General features: G+C 35.9%; 1 protein-coding gene across 2 annotated transcripts in view; it reads right to left on the reverse strand.

The window, feature by feature from the left end:
* Positions 1-9138: 9138 nt before the first annotated feature.
* The window catches only part of LOC133527696 (actin nucleation-promoting factor WASL-like), a 51913-nt gene continuing 40826 nt past the window's right edge, over positions 9139-20225 (reverse strand). Inside the window, exons 10-11 of one of the 2 annotated variants that reach the window (XM_061864832.1) lie at positions 18895-18981; positions 9139-14773 (exon numbers count right to left, since the gene is read on the reverse strand). In XM_061864832.1, the coding sequence (XP_061720816.1) occupies positions 14603-14773; positions 18895-18981 (258 nt within the window). In that variant the 3' untranslated portion in view covers positions 9139-14602. Of the gene's footprint in view, positions 14774-16809; positions 18982-20225 lie in introns of those variants that run through there. The other variant, XM_061864823.1, reaches the window with a different exon arrangement.

The following is a 20225-nucleotide window of genomic DNA, read 5'->3' on the forward strand; positions in this document are numbered from 1 at the left end:
AATATTACATAGAATTATGCAAAACTGAGACAGCAACTTAATTATATTGCAAGTAATTCAGCATTAAATAAGCTTTCATCCCATATTTATGAATAATAAAATAAGGGATCTGTACCTATAGCTTTTTTAATCACTCAATACCTTTTTGACAGAACTTATGACCTAACTAAGTAAAATAAAAGTAATTTTCAAAACACACCATGTTTGGGCTTCTCCAGATACTATACCGTTCAATTTATTTTTGTAAAATATACCTCCAATGATACCTAATATTCCCCAAGAAAGCAATTTTGAAACTGCACACTTAGTAACTTTTTGTTAGATTCGACCCCTGTCGAATTACTCAATACGAGTATAATGTCATTCGGGTGGAATAATTCCCGGAGTATTGAAATTTGGTTTACATGTTCCTTTGGTAATGCGCTTTAAGTAAGAAAAAGTCCTGATGGGTGGGGGGTGAGCTCGAGAAAGGGGAGGGGGAGTTAAAGCTAATATTTTCAGTTAATTCTTACTTGGACTATTTTACTGGGACTTATAGATTCCGAGATAATATAAGCGACATTCTGAAAAAAAAAAACTCATCGTCAAGTCCCAAGGGAGTTTATTGCGTCTGCAATGCTCTGTCTCCTTTCGCAGTCTGTAGCATCACCACATCGCGGAAACTATGTACAAACTCAAGCACGTGTCTTGCGTAGTCCAACATGGTTCCCAGATCAGATCTTGGCGTTAGGGTCTGCTCAACTTTGACAGCTTTTCCCCATTGTTCGGCTGCATACGATTATCCCGCCCGTTTCGCGTGCTGCATTAGAGCAGTTTTGGTTGGAGGAATAGATGTCAGAGCTCTGTCCCCACTGCAAAACAATAGCTAAATGCTTGGTAAATCAAGATCACACTTTGTAGTAATGAAAAAAAAAAAAGTAAATATTTTCAAAATTGCTTTCTTCAGTTTCTTGGGCTTAGTTTAGACTAGATATGAGGAGATGAGATATCATATGATTTGGTATAAAAAAAAAATTCAAAACCGTATCGTTGTGAAAATTATTTTTATTCTAATTTAAAACAAGTGACTGAAATGTAACGATGAGTTCTATTTTTAGGACCGGTTCAAAAGGCCCTTGCATTTGATACCACATAAGTTAGGCTTCAGAATAATAAAAAGAAAACATACAAAAAAACCGGCCAAGAGCATATCGGGCCACGCTCAGTGTAGGATTCCGTAGTTACTCTTCCGTCACAATAAGCTAAACTGGAGCTTAAAGTATAGTAAATTGTTAACCAAGGGATGAAACGGTACCTTTCACGCGAGTTAAACAAATAGACAAATTTGCATAATCAGTACCTAATTAAAGTAAGTCTTTTTACTATGAAGGGGAAACTTTTTGCGATAACTCAAAAACAGCTAAACTGATCATGTCCGCTATAGTTTTCATTTAATGTCTTTCTTAAGCTCTACTTCCACGATTTTTTTAATTTTTTTTGGACCTATGGTTCAAAAGTTACAGGGGTGGGGGGGACACATTTTTTTTTCTTTCGGGGCGATTATCTCCGAATAGATTCACTTTATCAAAAAATATTTGTTGAAGACCCCTATTAGTTTTGAAAGACCTTTCCAACGATACCCCACATTGTAGGGTTGAAGCAAAAAAAGAAATCACCCCCACTTTACGTGTAGGGGTACCCACAAAAAAATTTTTTTTAGATTTCATTGTACGACTTTGTCGGCTTTATTGATTTATATATTCATGCCGAATTTCAGCTTTCTAGCACTAACGACCACGGAGCAAAGCCTCGGACAGACAGACAGACGGACATGGCGAAACTATAAGGGTTCCTAGTTGACTACGGAACCCTAAAAAAAGATGACGTCATACCTCTCCTCCTTTTGAATGGTGGTGCTACGGGTTAAATTGATGCATATGGCCTAAAGATCAATCGTACCGATTTTCTTTTTCTTGGTGATTCGATTCTTGGTGTACTAGTGTTAGTGTTGGTCGGGATGTAGTACTATAGTATTTTTAGCAATAGAAATAGTTTGATGGCCTTGCTGGACTGTACGATATAATATCCACAGCGGAGCTACAAACTTACTTTAGTTTTATCACGAAACGAACAAAAAGATACTTTTTTTTTAATGTCAAGGTATTCCTTCTGGTAATATATACCTTGCTTAACATTGCCTAACATGCCAAAGATTGCCTGGCTTGGAATACAGTTGAATCGTTTATTTAGAATTCCGTACCTCAAATGGAAAAACGGAAACCTTATAGGATCACTTTGTCTGTCCGTCCGTCTTGTTTGTCAAGACTTTTTATCTCGGGAACCCTTTGAATCTGTGACAAATCAAACTTCTAAGTTAACGTAAATAAATATTGCCGTTTGTGCCGAAAAATCGTATATTTTGTTGACACTCTCTAGGGAATCAAAATTCAACTCCCGTTGACCTTGAACCAAAGGGAATTTGCTATAGAAGTGGATTGTCAAAGAAAATTTTGTAGCCACAGTAACTTTACTATTGAGATCTATGCCTTGGCTTGAACCTTGAACTATGAAATTTGGCAAGGAATATCTTCTTACATTACAAATTCAGAGAAAAATCTCAAAACTATAAATTTGTAAAAAATAAACTAAAAAAGAAATTAAACTTGTACGAAACCCTCGGCGGCCGAGTCCGACTCACACTTGTTTGGTTTTTCAAGTTGGGCAATGTTTGCCTACCGCAAGGTTAAGTACACGTTAATGGCACAAATAATCAATATTGTCATCTTATATTATAGGAATAAGCGGAAAATGAAAATCTCTAATAATAATCAAGAAATATTCTAAGCTGGTCTACGCTCAGAGGAGATCAATGGTAGATTTTATTCAAATACGCTGATATTGCTGATCTTATTTCAAGAAATATACCTACAATATTTATGGGCATATTAAAAACTAAGTGTATATACCGTTTACTTTTATCGTAAAATCTACTAATTTTGATTTAATTCCACTCAGAATAACGAGTAGGTTCTACATGATTATTAATTTGATAAATAAAAAAGGAAAGAGTCCGAGAAAAACTGTCAGGTTTGTAACGCATTTTGTATGCACCGTCATAAATCACTTAATCAGACTCAATTTTATTGTATGGAAAACTGGAGACACTTTTTTCTTGTTTGTTACACAATATTCCTCGTGATTCTTCCTTGAAATAATCCAAAGGTAGATAAGTACCTCTAGTGTAAATTTATTCGATAGCCAGACGTGACGTACGCCTTTGCGTTAAGTGTCAATTTTTATGGGATTTTCAGTTTCTAAAACGTCCCGCTGGGCGCGCTGTTTTTAAATCCCATACAAAATGGTGAGCGCGCTCCTCTTCGCAGGCTCGTTCATACCTACTTACAACACACATTTTAACCAGGTGGATATTTTTGGCTGCAGTACTGGTGTATATAAAAAAACTTTTAATAGATGTACTTAGAGACAATAACTAAATGTAACATCTACTGATATGAAGCGAAAAAAATAGTAACTATTCAATATGAACGTCACACTGCATGCACTGTTAAGCGTTAACGATTATTTTATCTTCTTCGTAAATTTATCACTGTCAATGCCTCCCGGAGCCTTAAAATCCAGTGTTATAAAACTTTAAAAAAAATGGTCCGAATAATCTAACTAATTGTACATAATTAATAAGTGGTGAACGGTGTTGGTCACACATACTGTAAACAGTGTTTAAAATACTTTATATTTAAGCCTTTCTTGTAGTGACTGTTAGTTTACCTAAAAAAAATGAGACTTAGTTCAAACGGGTACGTCACGTCACGCTATCGAATAAATTTACACTAGGGGTTCTGTTAATAAACGATTTTTTTCAAATTTAACTAAATGGTACACTTCCTGAAAACACTCTTATAAGAACTGTCGTGGTTTAGTCATGTCATAGGCCATTCGCCAAAACAATTCAACAAATGGATACTGCATCGCTGATCGTGTCATGAACTTGGGTAGGGAAAAAATATATGTCGCTGACACATAATTTTTTTAAATAATTAGTAATAATTTGCATTTATGATATCATTTATTTAATGAATCTCAACATTATCAATAGTCGTAGGACGCTTTTTAAGAGGCTATCGACCGCCCAGTGGCGGCCTCATTAGTGGAATTGTGTTTTCTAATAAACCAATTTATTTCATTAAATTCAATCCAGTATAATAATGTTGTAGTCCTATTAATTCCCCAATTTAAGGCTTTGTCACATACATAGTTTTATTTTACTTATTTTTGCAAAAAATGCAAATGGTGGCGACTTTTTTCCGTTTAGGTGATAAAGTCAAAAGTAAGTAATATAAAATGAATCTCACATAGATCAGAAATTGTGGAAAAAGTAGGACAACATTATTAATATACTGGATTATACAGATGGATTGGTTTATGTAGAAAACACAATCCCACTAATGAGGGCGCCGCTGGACGGACGATGCAGCCTTAAAGGATATTATGATTAGCGCATCTAATTTGTGAACGCATTCGATACTTTTATTGAATCGAATATCGTCAGGTGCCGTACGTCTCCCAGTGTCGTCATGCAACATTGTTCGGGACCACCGATGGTTACAATACATATTAACTCTTATTAGGTAATATTCTTGCACGCATTCACACACTGCGTCATGGCACTGCATCCGTTAATTTACAATTTACAGGTAGGTACACAATTGATATTTTCCGATAATTTTTTTAGTGAGGTGCCAATTGGATTTTACTTTTTTTTTTTCTTTTAGTAGGGGAGCCCAAGAGGGGATTTTTGTAGTTACAAGTTCGAAACACATTATCCGTCAGATTAAGACAGTGTACAAATAATTGTGAGAGTCAGAATGTCGGGTGTACCTAAATGAAAATATAAAAACACTTACCATATTTTTGCACCTAATTTGTACTATTTAGTACCTCCATTAAAAATAAATTGTACCTCGCGGTGTTTAAAGTTATCACCAAAAAACAGTACACCCGCCATTCTGACTGTCAGAATGGCGGGTATATTTTATTATGCTATGATCCCGCGGTGATTGATAAATTCTATAAAAACCAAATTTTTGTACCTTCATATTCAATTACAATACGAGTCATTTTATTTGTGGTTTCCAAGTTTTACTCATTTTATATTTTGCTTACTATTACAATTTTGCAGGCGTTATAGTTTTTCAAGTTTCGATTTCATTTTTAAGAAAAAAACGCTAAGGTACAATTATTTTTATTACGTCAGGAATTAGTACCTTTAATGTTTAATCTGTTAAGTTCAAATAACTCAGAAAATCATGTCTTTTAAATGATTTTACGTAGGAAGATTTCTTTGAATTGGCGCCTAGCCTTTTTTAAGACAGTCAGAACCGTCCGTCCTGACAGTCAGAATGGCGGGTGTACTGTTTTTTGGTGATAACATTAAGTACAGTGAGGTACAATTTTTTTTAAAGGAGGTACTAAATAGTACAAATTAGGTACAAAAATATGTATGGTTTTCATTTAATTTTATTTAGGTACAACCGCCATTCTGACTCTCACAATAAATTGGCTCATATTATAATTGTATATGAAGGTACAAAAATTTGGTTTTTATAGAATTTATCAATGATCGCGGGATCATAGCGTAATAAAGTAGGTACACCCGCCATTCTGACTTACAAATAATTGTCAGATTAAGTATTACCACAATTATAGCATCATCGTGGACTAAACTAATCAATCTACTTAACGATTCTTTTTCCCTGCCCACTAACCAACGGACCAACATGGACGGCTAAAAGTAAAAGTTTTTAAGGCAGTCTCCACGGGTAGCACGATATCACTCGAGTAACTACAAAAAATCCCTCTTGGGCTTCCCTGCCATTTAATTTCCGTCTTAAGTGCGGTTATACTTATAAAGTATAAATGAATACCTACCAGCTCATTGGCTGCCATATGTATAGAATAGTACGAGCTCCGTGCACTTCCCGAGTTAAGGAAGTGGTCGCTCTGTTGCACCAAGCGCCAGAATGTGAAGCTTGTGTGCAGTGTACGTTAGGTTTAAAAATTATGATGTACTAGAAATATTATAATAACGGTAGTCAGAATACAGTCTCATAATGAATGTGTGAACTCATTTTGTATGAAGCTTAACTTTTAGATTAAGAGTTAGCCTCGGGATATGGTACATGCAAATTAAAGCAACGAAACTTGACAGTCGGTTTGCTATACTTTCGTTATTACTGGATCCAGACTTCTGTTGCCTGTTGTCAGGTGCCTGGATACATAGTAAGAATAGTATAGCTAACTATCAAGTTTCGTTGCTTTAATTTTCATGTACAATTTTGCGGCGCTAGGTCTTCGTCTATTGAGAAACTTGACGGTTCGAATGACTGGTAAGCAGCGCGTCAAAAGCACGTTAGAACTAGACTCGCAGCAAATAAGGTGGTTTAGGCTGGCCCTAGACGTTCTGCTTCGCGGTTCGAAACAATTGAATTCGTAGACGAAACTAAACAGTCAAGCCATTTGCGTCAGTAGAAAAAAAGTAGAAAATTAATAGTCCCATAGGATTTTTGAATTTCGTGCCTTTTTCCACTGACAAAGTTGTTTGATCGGCTATAAACGTGCAACAGCTTACCTTTAGTACCGTTATATCAAGTTTAGGGACAGGTTTTCAGCTTTTATTCAAAAGTAGTTATTCGTATGTAAATAGGTACATTTTGGTTTATATTGTAAGAATAGAATAATAATCTTACTGCATTAGGTTTATTATAGGGCTAAGGTTGAAAAGAAGATTTATATATGTACTTGAAGTATTACCAATGAAACTTATGGAAAGTAATTTTACACTGGATTTAATTACAAGATGTAGATGCACATGAAAATTTACCGCGAAAACCGTAATTCTCAAATTACGGGGATGTTTTTCTTTTACTTCCTTTAACCCTTTTCCAGGTCGCACCAATCTACAAGGTTTTCCCAGAAAAATCAAATATATTCGAATAAATTCAGCTTTGATGACTAATTTGAAGACAAGTCACATTTTCCGAAAGTGCAATCTAATTTGAACCTTAAATCGGATAGCTAAGGTTGAAATTCTATTGGCGCGTATGTGGTCGATAAATCGTACTATGCCTGGAAAAGGGTTAAGATGTAATTAGAGTGACAGAGGAAAATACTCGCAATTGAAGAACTTCGATTGTGGCGGTTATAGCGCTGAGACATATGTTCAGTTTCCAATATTTTATTTTGCTCTGGTGATAAAACCAAACAATAATCGTGACTTTTTTCTATTAAATCAATCCCGGCCTGCTTTTAAGGCGTAATGCGTGTGCATTCGCATATTTTCCCATCGGACGCATCGTACTAGATTTACATAGAAAACCATACAATGATCTGATTCGCATCGTACAGAAAGTGTCGGTGTCGGGTGAAGAGTTCTAAATCTGAACACAAAAAGATTGTTAAGAGAATAAGAGCAAAGATCATTTCGAACATTACGACCGCTTAGCTTAGCTACTTTGTTATGCTGCTGATTTCTGAATGCCGAGTGCGTTGTGCTTACAGAGATACATTTTTTGTTAACAACATACAATTGATGCAAAAATGCATGCAAAGAGAGATCAAAAAGTATGGGGTCTATGCAAAAACAAGTTAACAATACAACGTAGATAAAAACATCATAAATGGAAATTAGTAAGAAAAAAATGCTTGTTCAATGCGTTGTATGTTTGATGCGATCCGTCCGATGCTCCAGTGGCCTAGCTTTACGTAACGTAATTAAACAATGTTTACGGCACATTTTACATGTTTTGTCTAGATAAGTATGTGATATTTGTTATTCTACCTATTATTGTTTATTTTTCACTGGCTATTTGGGTTTATATGTGATTTTGTATTGATTGTGAGTAAATTTTCCCATATTAAAAATAAGACAAAATATTGAATTGAACTTTAAGAAGTATATAATTACGATTAGATAACATCTGTTATTGATTTCTTTTTGTCACTTTTCCGTGCTGTAATGATCCAGGGAAATAATAATTAATTACTTAAATATTAATTTGGACAAGTTTGGGCTATTTGGGTTTATATGTGATTTTGTATTGATTGTGAGTAAATTTTCCCATATTAAAAATAAGACAAAATATTGAATTGAACTTTAAGAAGTATATAATTACGATTAGATAACATCTGTTATTGATTTCTTTTTGTCACTTTTCCGTGCTGTAATGATCCAGGGAAATAATAATTAATTACTTAAATATTAATTTGGACTTTTATTTTTTAGAGCTACCCTCTTGTTTATAGCTATACTTCGTATCTTTAGGTATTTAAATAAAAGTAAACAAACAATTGGTAAATATACTTCGTATCTTTAGGTATTTAAATAAAAGTAAACAAACAATTGGTAAATATACTTCGTATCTTTAGGTATTTAAATAAAAGTAAACAAACAATTGGTAAATTTTCGGGTAGTTATAACATTTATTGGTTAACCAACCAAATACAAAACCGCTTGGATCTGTCACTGAAATACCTGACTTTAACCTACATTATTTGATCATGTAATGTTTTCATCTACCCTCAACTTATTACTTTTTATTTTATTTAAATACTAAAGATACAGTTTAGCGATCGACTTAAGTTCAGTTTCACCCTTAGCGGATGTCTGACTGATTAACGCGTACGTCAAGCCATTCCTCTGTAAAATATGAAACATGGAGAAACTTTCCATTATTTCCATACAATAACGATCGCTTTAACGGTGACAGACGGATTGGTACACTTCGACCCTCGCCTCGTGATTGTTTTTTCTTTAGATAAAACGGCCATTAATCTTATTTCACAGACCCATTGCTACAAATTCTTTATACATAGATCCGCACTCAAATCGGTGTGTCTGTTTAGGAGGTACCATATGTAGGTAAAATACACATAAAGTTGATATAAGTAGATGATGAAAAAATATCAATTAGTCAACCATTTTTATTTACTTTCGCTACATTTTTTTTGATATCTTGGGGCAGCTGCCCGAATGTCGTTTGAGTCACGAAAACTGTGTATTGGGGATTATCTTTTTAGGGTTCCTTTGCTTTTCCGTACGGTGTGTGATTATCTGACGATAAGTAAACTTAAAATAATGTACAATTTAAATTAATCATTATTTATTTAGTCAACATAGTGTTACATGCGATAATAACATGATTTGTTAGTCAAATTTCCAGTAAGATACAATTGGTAATATTACAAATAACAATCAAAAACATTAATATTTATAAAAATAGCTTTGCGCTTTTTATACAATGTTTAAATCTACTATACATATAAATATCAATTCTTAGTATGAGTAATTTTGATGTTCCTGCTTTAGCCAGCAAGAATTGCATGGAATGTTGATGCGAGAGTATATTCCCACCTGTGACCGCCTCGGTTTCTTGCTATCTTTTTTTATTATACAAATGTCGATTTTGATAGTTGCATATTCAACGGTTACAATTCAAATTCGTGAAATTAAACGTCATATAATGTAGGTTCAGACAGCGTCAAATACTTTGTAGCAGTCAAAGTGGCAAAATAGTTCCGTACACCATACAACCGTGCAACAGGTATTTAACCCACTCATGGCCAAGGCCCGTCGAGTGTACACAATACGCTGGGCCACCATACACACCGTTTTTAGCTAAAACGTATGACTCAGCTTATGGGTCCCGGGCCTGGTGCGTACGGTAAATAAATCGCCTCTTATGAAGCCGGCCAGTTGAACAACATTTTAACTAACCACCATTTTTCAGTGCCTATAAAAAAAAACATTGCAGTTTGTAGGAATGAACTTTTTATCTTTTTACATATTTAACTTGCTGTGTTTGTTTTTGTTTTATGGGTCAAATGTTAGCAGTTCTATTTGACCCATTTCCCTTGCCTTACCCCTGACACAACACAAAACATTTTTTAATACTTGTAAATATTTGTCACACACCATTATGATAATACAATATTAGTTAGTGGTGACCGTTTCAACTGCCTTGTTTTATATTGAAACGAAAAAAAAAGAATGAATATTAACATCATTGTTAATGGGTAATTGCCTAAGATACCATACAACGATCACCAAATATTATGACACAAAACTACAGTGGGATAAAATCCTCGTTGCCTTACCCCTCACACAAAACAAAATATCATTATACCACGGTTTGGTAAATGTTGCGTGCCATCATCCAAACAGTAATCGGTTGTAAAATGGTACAATATCAAACAGCTTCAATATGAAACCAGCCAATAAAGTTTATTTTAGCCTACTACGGAAACTTTTGTAGTTTTCACAAGTAGCGCCAGGCCACGGTGACCCATACCCTGAGCCATGTCAATAACTTCAAAAATATACATATTTTTGGTATCTTTGAAATATGGATTTATCTGTTTGCTTGCAATGCTTATGTATCTAGAATTTCAGTATATTTACTGTTGCGAATGCAACTTATTATATAAAATATTCCCAATGCGGTACCTAGACGCAGCCGTCGGGCTCGGCAGTATTCGGAGGCTTTTCAAAAGCACCAATAGGAGCGCTCCAAATATTTTGTATCGCCAATTAGAAGCACCTAAATTTAAACCACTTTTGTAGAACCACCTTTGTTTGTTTGTCGGTAGACGATCAAATATTGAAAATCACTCTTTCATAATCCTCCAAACTATCAACACCCACTTTCTACATTTAACAGTTTTAGCAAGAACCCTTGTTAACCAGTACCTTTTGGAAGATTATACTTCACTTCATTATAAATCGAAGTTTTGTTTGAGTCGTCGAGATCCTGACCTGCACGGCGGCTACATTTACTTTATTGCACTGATAGTAAACCAAAAATGAATATTCTAAGCTCTATTTTCATTAAACAAACGCTTTTATAATTTTTATCATAATATACCTACCTTATAGAAATGGATAACCTAGTGGATACGTACGAGTACGTTATTACGTTAAATTTCGTTTATGTTTAAATCAGAATTTATTCATGACTCACATGCGAGTCACTGGCCCTGCGGAACTGTTTGAGCATGACCAATAAGCTGAGTCGCTGGCCCTGAATGGGTTAACATTATTGATAATATTTGTTGTATATGGACCACGGCCAGAGGTAAAAACTTGGTGATAGCAGCATTGATATTAAGAGGCATATTACCCATGTAATATAACTAGAGTAAAACATAACATTTACGGTTCAATCTAGTAACTTATTCGATTTTTGTAATAGGGTTCGTTTGCGTCAAATCCGGTAGTTCTTATTTTATGCAGGCTTGATTATGATGATCGCCCAATAAATAATCCAAATTTGTGACCTCGAGCGCCGAACGCAACTTTGTCAAAAATTTAGAAAACCGCGAACATTTCGTACTTTTTTAGATTTAGTCGATAATAACCCTAAAGGACTAGTCGTGATTGTGCCTTCTCAATGCGTTTATAAAGTAGACTAAATTTGCTACAATACGAGACTAGAAAAGACATTGTCAATGTCGAACAGTGTGCAGATGAATGAAAATACGTGGTTTTAAAACTTGAAAAAAAAAAAAATCTAATTTTTTATAGTTTTAGTTATTCAAATAAAGCTGCAGTGCTGCGCTGCGCTCCGTAAGGTGTTGGTGTCCCAGCTTCTTAGTAGATGCACTAAGCTACGGATCTATAAGACCCTGATCCGCTCCATCCTGATGTATGGGAGTGAGGCTTGAACATTAACACTCAAGGAGAACAGCCTTCTAGTCACAGAACGTCAAAAGAGACGATGGCAGTTGGAGGATTCGAAAGAATGCCGAAATAGAACAACTAATAGCCGAGCCGAATATAATAGGTGAGACCGAAGCACATAGTCTCCGCTGGCTTGGCCACCTCGAAAGGATGGGTGACAATCGGGCAGTCAAGAGGGTTTACTTAGATCGACCAACTGGACGCCGTCCTGTTGGTCATCCTAAATATCGTTGGGCGGATAGAGTGGAGGTAGAGATTGCTCTGGACCGAGCAAAGCGGCGTGCAAGTAAGTACGTATTCAAATACTGAATAGTTACTAAATGGCACAATATTTAATCAGAATGGCGGTGAAATATGTGTGCAGTGACTGTTTATTGTCATTGCAATTATCTACTAGAGCTTCTGCGAGCCGCCTTGCGACCCCCATGTTAACGTAATTTTGAAAAAGTGCAAGAAATCTAAGTATACACCGTGGGCCCATATAACCCGACAGATTTTAACCATGCATTCCTGAGCCTGGCCAAGCAATAAGAAGGTATAGAAGGAAATGCTTTGAAAAATGTTGGCCATATTCATTTCTAGTATCTCATTGTCAGTTGTCACCATTTCGAAGTAAAAACAAAATTAAAAAAAAAAAACTTTAAAACTCCACGCTTAACCCTTTATCAGGCTGACAGTTCAAAAATGAAAATCGAATATCAGTCTTACTCATCGGAAATAGAACACAAGTTTGAAGTGCCATATGTGGGGAATATATCTCCCTTAGCCTGGTAAAGGGTTAAACCGCTGATCCGATTTCGTGTGATACCATAAATGAATTCAGTCATCTTCATTTCATTCAATCAATGAAACACGGCCTATCAGCTTCACTGATGTAGATATCAAGATTGGGAGCCCTAAATAAACAGTTGTGACATCGCGTCATTAATGAGACGTTTTGAGTTAAAAAGTAGTGATAGATTGCATGCTACATTGCTTGCTGAATTATTTTGTATGAAAAAATAAAATTAGTCCATTTTTTATAAAACTACGAAAGTGTGTTAATTACAGCCTAAACTAACATTATATTAATTATTATATTATATGTTTTTTCCTTTTTGCCATAAACCTCTAGAGCAACCTTATTAATTGTGACGTTTTTTTTTAATTTATTTACAGATACATTTTGCGAGTTTCCTTTCAAACTTTAATGTCTGTCATTAGATATGCCTAAACCAAGTCACATAGTGGCAGCGTCGCAGCAAAGGGGCGTTTTTCACTGAGTTATTATTACAGAAACAAATTTTCACATGAATTGTCATTATCATAACATTTCCCAGTCACAAAACATTACGCAACCGATTAAAAAAAATTATCTCTTTTTGTGGTCAAGAATACACCCTTCAAATCTGTCGGGTTTTATGGGTGTATAATTAAATTATAAAGCTGCTCTAAAATATCAGAATTGCAAACCGAACCTTCCGACGAAGAATTTGAACGCCAATTAAGATCTTTTTAATTGGATAATCCATTATATTCTGTAAAAAAATACATGGAAATGACATTTAATATTGTGAATTGATATGATAATTGTTATTTTATTTTAATATTGTAATGCCTTGAGCTTGAGTATAAGTAGCCATTTTGACATCTTATCCATAATAATGCTATTATTCGACATTGTATTATTATTTCCCAATATTTATTTGACATTGTGAATTCATTTTGCTATTGATATTTGATATTTTTTCTGTCGTGATATTGCATATAATAAATAGTTGACGATAATAATATAAATTCATATAGATTAGCTTAAAATTATTTATATTGTAATTTAATATTATGAAAGAAATAAATCTAAATCTTTCAAACCGTATTCTGATTGCGGTCGAGTAATATTCCGGCACAATACTTTATTATACAAAATATTTAAATTCCTTTTTGGCGCGTAATAAGGTGCTCCAAATAGGTTCCGTCCAGCTTGACCAATATGAATCGTACATTCAACGCGTGTCCGTACAATATACCAAATACCTCAAAGGTAATGCTATCGACACGCTTATAATAAACTAAACTAATAAATATTTTAACTAAAACCATACAATGACTATCATAGTCCAACCATAATGGTTGCCGACTAAAAATATACCAATTAAGTATATTGTTTTACTATATTGTAAAAAGTGTACGTCGTGGGCGTAGATGGAAATTGGAATTTTCTGAATGTCATGGTTAAGTCCAATCTATTTAGTTGGTATAATATGTCAATATTTAGTAAATTTGTGGTGTTCATATTGCTATTATATAGTTTTTTTCACTTGAGACAGTAACAACCAAAAACTGGAAATAATCGTATTTATGACAAAAATGCTATAATTATAAAATCACCATTGTTTTGTCAGTCAATTTTCTACAATTAGATACAATATATACACATTCATTATACATACAGTACAGCTTACCTCTACATACAAACTCATTGCATGATATGACTTCTATTACTATTGCTAGGTTATTTTATGATGCCAACCAAATGCAGGTCAACTTACAAAGCGTACATTTGTTAAATTTACCGCACTTTTCTATTGCCAGCCATGCCAGGCTATATGGTATGTTGTGGTGTTCTACACTACTTGAATTCGTATAGTGGTGCCTATAATATTCGTATTTTATTCTAACATAAAGTCGAGAATGTTGTATATTGGGAGGTGAGTCAGTATAAATGTCAGTCAGTTATCAGAAGTTAAGGCGAAAAGACGGCACATAAGGTAAAATGGAGCTTAAAAAGCAAACACTGAAATACAGCACATTACCTCGAGCATGTTATTTCAGGACGTAAAAGTAGAATGTTGAAAATAAATATGAACGGAGGGAGTAGGTGTCATAGTGCGGTTAGTCCCAATCGTCGTCGCTGGTGGCAGGCTCGCTGTCGTCGGAGTCCGAGGAGTGGATGACACGCGAGCGCTCGTCCAGCGCGCGGCGCAGTGCCACGGCCAGGCCCGACGCGCCGCCCGTGCCCGCCGCCGGCGCCGCGCCGTTGCTGGTCGGCCGCGAAGCCTGCACCTGCACAAGTCATAACACACCTTACCACGGCTGCTCATCAACAGAGGGTTTTTTTCGCTAGGAAAACGTGCTATCTCTATCAATCTACCTTGCACGCTCGAACGATATAGAAGCAAATAGACAAACGTTTGAAGTAAGCTGTCTAATTCACACGATAACAGTCTCGTGTGAATATAGACTCGATACTATCTGGGAGCACGGCCGTGCCCCCGCCAAGACGAGACAAAGTGCAAAAGGCAGTGCCTATCTTTTCTCGGCACGATTCGTCGTATTTTTAAACCCTCGTAGTTTCGGTTTGAATAACGCTAGAGAGCTGGTATGTTTAAGGTACTATGTAGTCAGTAGACTTATCAAAAATACCAAGTTTTATTATGCTACCTATTATACTTTAGATTTTATAGATACCTCACTTTTCACTGTCCGAGCCATATGAAAGGCGTCTACGTTTTTGCGGAAAAAATACATCTTGCTATAGAAATTACTTGTTGAACCCAGCCCTTCGGCCGCGTATGTAACCGGAGTTTTGTAACCAGTTACCTAAGAAGAAAAAATGATCCTCATAGGATACTGGTATCCAAGTGATATATTTTTTTCCTTTCACGTAACCGAGTTACAACCTAGGAAAACTTCCTAATGATTACGAGAAAGTACTTTATATTCCTCGTAGGTAACTGCTTGAAAGATAGATAGGTATGGTATTATCAACCTCTTTTGATATCATGGCACTCAACATTCTTTATATAACTGACGTTTTCATTATATTTGAGTTGCAAAGTTATGCCCGTCTTACACGAGGGCAGAGCAGTGGGGCAGAACAGTAGGCAGCACGGTACTGCTACAACCTGAACGCACAAACTTTATAGTACTGTTCTGTCTCAGCTTGTGGTGCCTACTATTCTGCCCCACTGCTCTGCCATCGTGTGAAACGGGCATAACTTTGCAACTCAAATATAATGAACTAAGCGTAGACTAACTCCTTATACTTTCTGTTGCCCTGGTACTTTTCACTCTTTTCTCACCACGAAATTCGTCCACTTATTCCACACCATGTCTTCAATTACAAAAAAATAATATGGTATAGGTCCTAGGTAAAGCATGGGTCCGGATCACTCATGGTTTCATAAGAGTATTATTTATTCCTTACTGGATACTAGTTACGAACAATCATACAGGTATCAGTAAAGGTAAAAATCCTATTACTTGGATACCAGTATCCTATGAGGATCATTTTTTTTTATGTAACTGGTTACAAAACTCCGGTTACATACGCGGCTGAAGGGGAACCCAGAATTAGCGCTTCTTCAGGGGATATTCTCTTAATAGGAAACTTGGAAGAATATTCATTCCACTTTTAACTATACATTTGTACATGATCTACCCCAATATCAATATTTTACTTGACTGCGACTTAACCAGAAAGTAGGGTTATGGGTTTAATAACTGATAAGGTCCGACTGAGAACGCTTTTTTTGTCTCGGCCAAGACCGAGACCGAAAATTTATAAAAAAGAAAAAAATACGAAGTTTGCACCAAAAATACTTTTATAAATTCGACGATAATCTATTCGTAGCGCTATTAAATAGTATTTTTAGGGTTCCATAGCCAATGTCATGTAAACTACCCTAAGGTGGGCGGGGCTTACAAACGACTCGATTGGTAACTTCAGTTCGACCGATATGACAGTCAGTGATAGATGGCTAAATCGGTTTATAAAAACAACGTTTTTACATAATTAAAAATGTCTTCATGTGTCGTGAAGTGGTGCAGAAGTTATTCTGATCATTCCAAGGATAGTAGGATCACATTTCACGTGTAAGTAAACAAATAACTTCAGTAAAATTTGGAATAAATATGACGACATTTTTTTCAATATTACCGTGCTAATTTAAAACGTAACTGCATACGAGTTTCGTCTCTTTAGATTACGAGGATAATAGGGATGATGTTATGCCAAATAAAGTAGATTATTTTATTAACTTATGTTTGATTTAGATATTTTCTATATTGTAATAAATTCCTTTGTATCAGATTTGTATTTTCCTTTTATCTTTCATGGGATAGAGCTATAAAAAACTACCTAGTAATTTCAAATTAATAATCAAATTTGGTATTGTCATTTTACATTGTAGTATTTGTTATACTTTACAATCCGATTCGCACAAGATGGTATTCGCAGCGAACTATGAAAAAAAGCTGTCCAATTAGAAAGACATGACATTGATTGGATGTCTGGATCTAGAATATGTTTTATTGATTTCAAAGATGAATATTTCAACTTATCAAAAAAGGCCGGGTTTACACAGCTTAATAAAACTGCTGTTCGTTCAATTTTGTTACGGCCGCGGTCTCCTATAGGTATGTAGTATATGTAGATATTTTTTCTGTCACTCTTTCAATTAATTTGTTTAACAAATACACACAATATCTGAAAATTTGGATCATTTGAATCCATCCTCTGCTGTCATTTAAATATGGCTAAGAGTTTTTGTCGAATCTTTCTCCCGTTGTACATTTTCACTTGCAGTTGCCCAGAAATCTTTCTTTCGTCTTGCATTTAGACAACGCACGCAGAGGTCACCATTTCCAACAAAAATACTTCCGTTGGAACTGAAAGTGGGAATGAGCCTTTATTTTCGCTCCGCCTTTTCAAATATTTTTGACCCGATTCGTGTACCCATGTAAATTTTGCTGGATATACTTGAACATGACTACGCTCTGCCATACAGATTGATTATAAAATGTATCTAGCCTTAAAAATACTTATTATAGCGGAATATGTTAAACACAACAATGAATATTTACTTATGTTGGGTTAGTGTCTCATTTCATAACATTTTAACTAATTATCTTTTAATTTGCACAAAATTATTATACGTGGATTATTTGACTGGTTCTTCAAACTATTATGGCATAAACCTATCCCTGTCCAAGTCATATTCTAATCAAAATATGAACCGCGATCTCTCAGCTGCCAGTACGTACAGCAAGAAGGTTATTAGCGGATTAATGTCGCTGATTGGTAGTTATTGACATTATATGCATTTCATCTACACTTAGCTGTCTACATAATTAAGTGTAATAGAGATGACTATTATTTCGTTTATCAGTTTTGATTACAGGTTCTGTAAAAGTATCGTCTTATTTGAATGTAGGCGTAATTGTGTATGTGTGCTAATTGTGCCGATAATTTGAACGGTAATGTTCTCAAATGCGAATTCCATGTTTTTCTGTTCACTGGAGTAAATTCATACATGACAGCCAACATGCTTACCGTAGGGGCAGATCCACAGAGACTGCCTTGCTGGAGCTGGTCGACAGAGTGGAAAGGGCCTTGGAACTCTTGGAAGACAAGGAAATAGCCCTGTCGGCTTTCCTCGATATTGAGGGCGCTTTCGATAATACACCCATTCGGCCACCGGTGGAGGGGCTTAGGGCCAAGGAGGTGGACCCCATCACTATCCGCTGGGTGCAAAGCATGCTCTCAGGCAGAGTGGTTAGGCTAGACTTGCTTAACACCACAAATGTGAAGCTCACTCACACTTTGGGGGGCGATTAGGTAATTAGGCGTATCGCGAAATGGACAAAAACAGCTACTTAGGCTTACTGCGTTTGGGACATATTGCGAAATAGGTAATATAAGTAATAGGTCAATAGCGATTTAGACGAATAGCGAATTTCAAATTAAGTTTTGTCATAACGCGAATTAATCAGCCTACGTTTTAGGCAGACCCGGACAAAAGGAATAATTAAAAATACACCTAATACTAAATAACACTGTAGTATTAATGTAATAATAAAGCTGTACTGTTTACCCAAGATGATGGCTTTATAGATTTAGAGCTTGTAAAGTTAGGATTTAAAGGGTTAGGATTAACGGAGTAAAAGTATTGATATTAAGAGATCTGATGACTTTTTAGTGTGAAAACTATAGGCGCATGTTAGTCTTGGCAACACTTTACATGAAATATTTTTGGTGGGATCGATATAGACCGTGAACATGTGTATTGAAAAGTGATTAATAGACAAGTATAGCGTGCGTGTACACTTGTTCCACATGTATGTGTCCAAAGACGACGACGACAAGTGCCGTGCAGTAGCGGTGATGTCCGCCGGGTACTCACGGATCGCAACTCCACGCCCTGACGGATCTCGCTGAGCAAGTTGCTCCGGTTGTCCTCAGCGGCCGGCTTGGACCCGGCTTCCACGTGCTGCAACAAATATCACGATCATTTCTCACGCTCTCAAAGTGGGGCATTGTTATTTATGAAGTGTGCAGAAAATGATACGTTCATTCTTCACTTTACTTTCCAAGTTTTACTTTTTATTACGAAAATAAATAAATATTATAGGACATTATAACACAAATTGACTAGGGCTCGCGGTCGTGTCCGTGATTCGTGAACCCGTAGCCGTGCGCCCGGTTTCGTGATTCACGGCTACGGTTTTCTGGTCCGTTCCGCACGTGACATTCGGCTACGTGAAATTAGGGTACGTGAATCCGTGTAGATCCGTGTAGGCGTGATCACGGCTTCACGTATCTTAAGAACACGCCGGTTCGGTCCGCCCGCGACGTTGAGTGAAGATACGATGCGGTCTCTAAGAGCTACGAATAAATATTTATCATGAATTTTTTATTCATAGCTCTAATTCCGTTTCATTACTTTTCAATTAAAATTTATTTTCAATAGTAAGGCCTTTTAAATATTAATGAGTAATAAATGAAAAGAACCAAACATTAATTACAATGAATAGCTACTTTAATATATTTTTTTTTATACTACGTCGGTGGCAAACAAGCATACGGCCCGCCTGATGGTAAGCAGTCTCCGTAGCCTATGTACGCCTGCAACTCCAGAGGAGTTACATGCGCGTTGCCGACCCTAAACCCGCCCCCCCCCTCGTTGAGCTCTGGCAACCTTACTCACCGGCAGGAACACAAACGAGTTGCTAAAATAATACAACAACACTGTGTGTCAGGAGACCAACTATGATGTCAGGAGTAACTAATGACAATGAATGTGAGTTCAAAATTCTAAACTGCTCCCTCCAGATTAAATAAAAAATACCACGAATTTGTAAAACAAAACATCGCGGTCACTTCTTTCAACTTCACGAGTAAAAGGTAAAGCCCACAGCTACTTATGTATATTGTTTGTTTCATTTTAATAAGTCGCTCGCAAATCTTATTATCTTTGTCTGCACGTGCAACTGCACTTCTTATCTCCAAAAAAAAAAACCGGTATGTTGGCTTAGCTTGTTAGTCATACAATAAAACGCTCTAACAATAATATGTCATTATTATAGTTTCTATTTTCCTCCGTGAGCTTCTACGGGTTATCGTCTTATCTATTGTTTAAAAACCGCAAAGGCGCGTGCCACTATGAAAAAATGGTTAGGCCGCATAGGTAGCGTTTATTGAATTACTACTCTATTGAGCACGGAATAAGATTCA

This window comes from Cydia pomonella, chromosome 1, assembly GCF_033807575.1.
Source record: "Cydia pomonella isolate Wapato2018A chromosome 1, ilCydPomo1, whole genome shotgun sequence".
In the NCBI taxonomy this organism is placed as follows: Eukaryota; Metazoa; Arthropoda; class Insecta; order Lepidoptera; family Tortricidae; genus Cydia; species Cydia pomonella.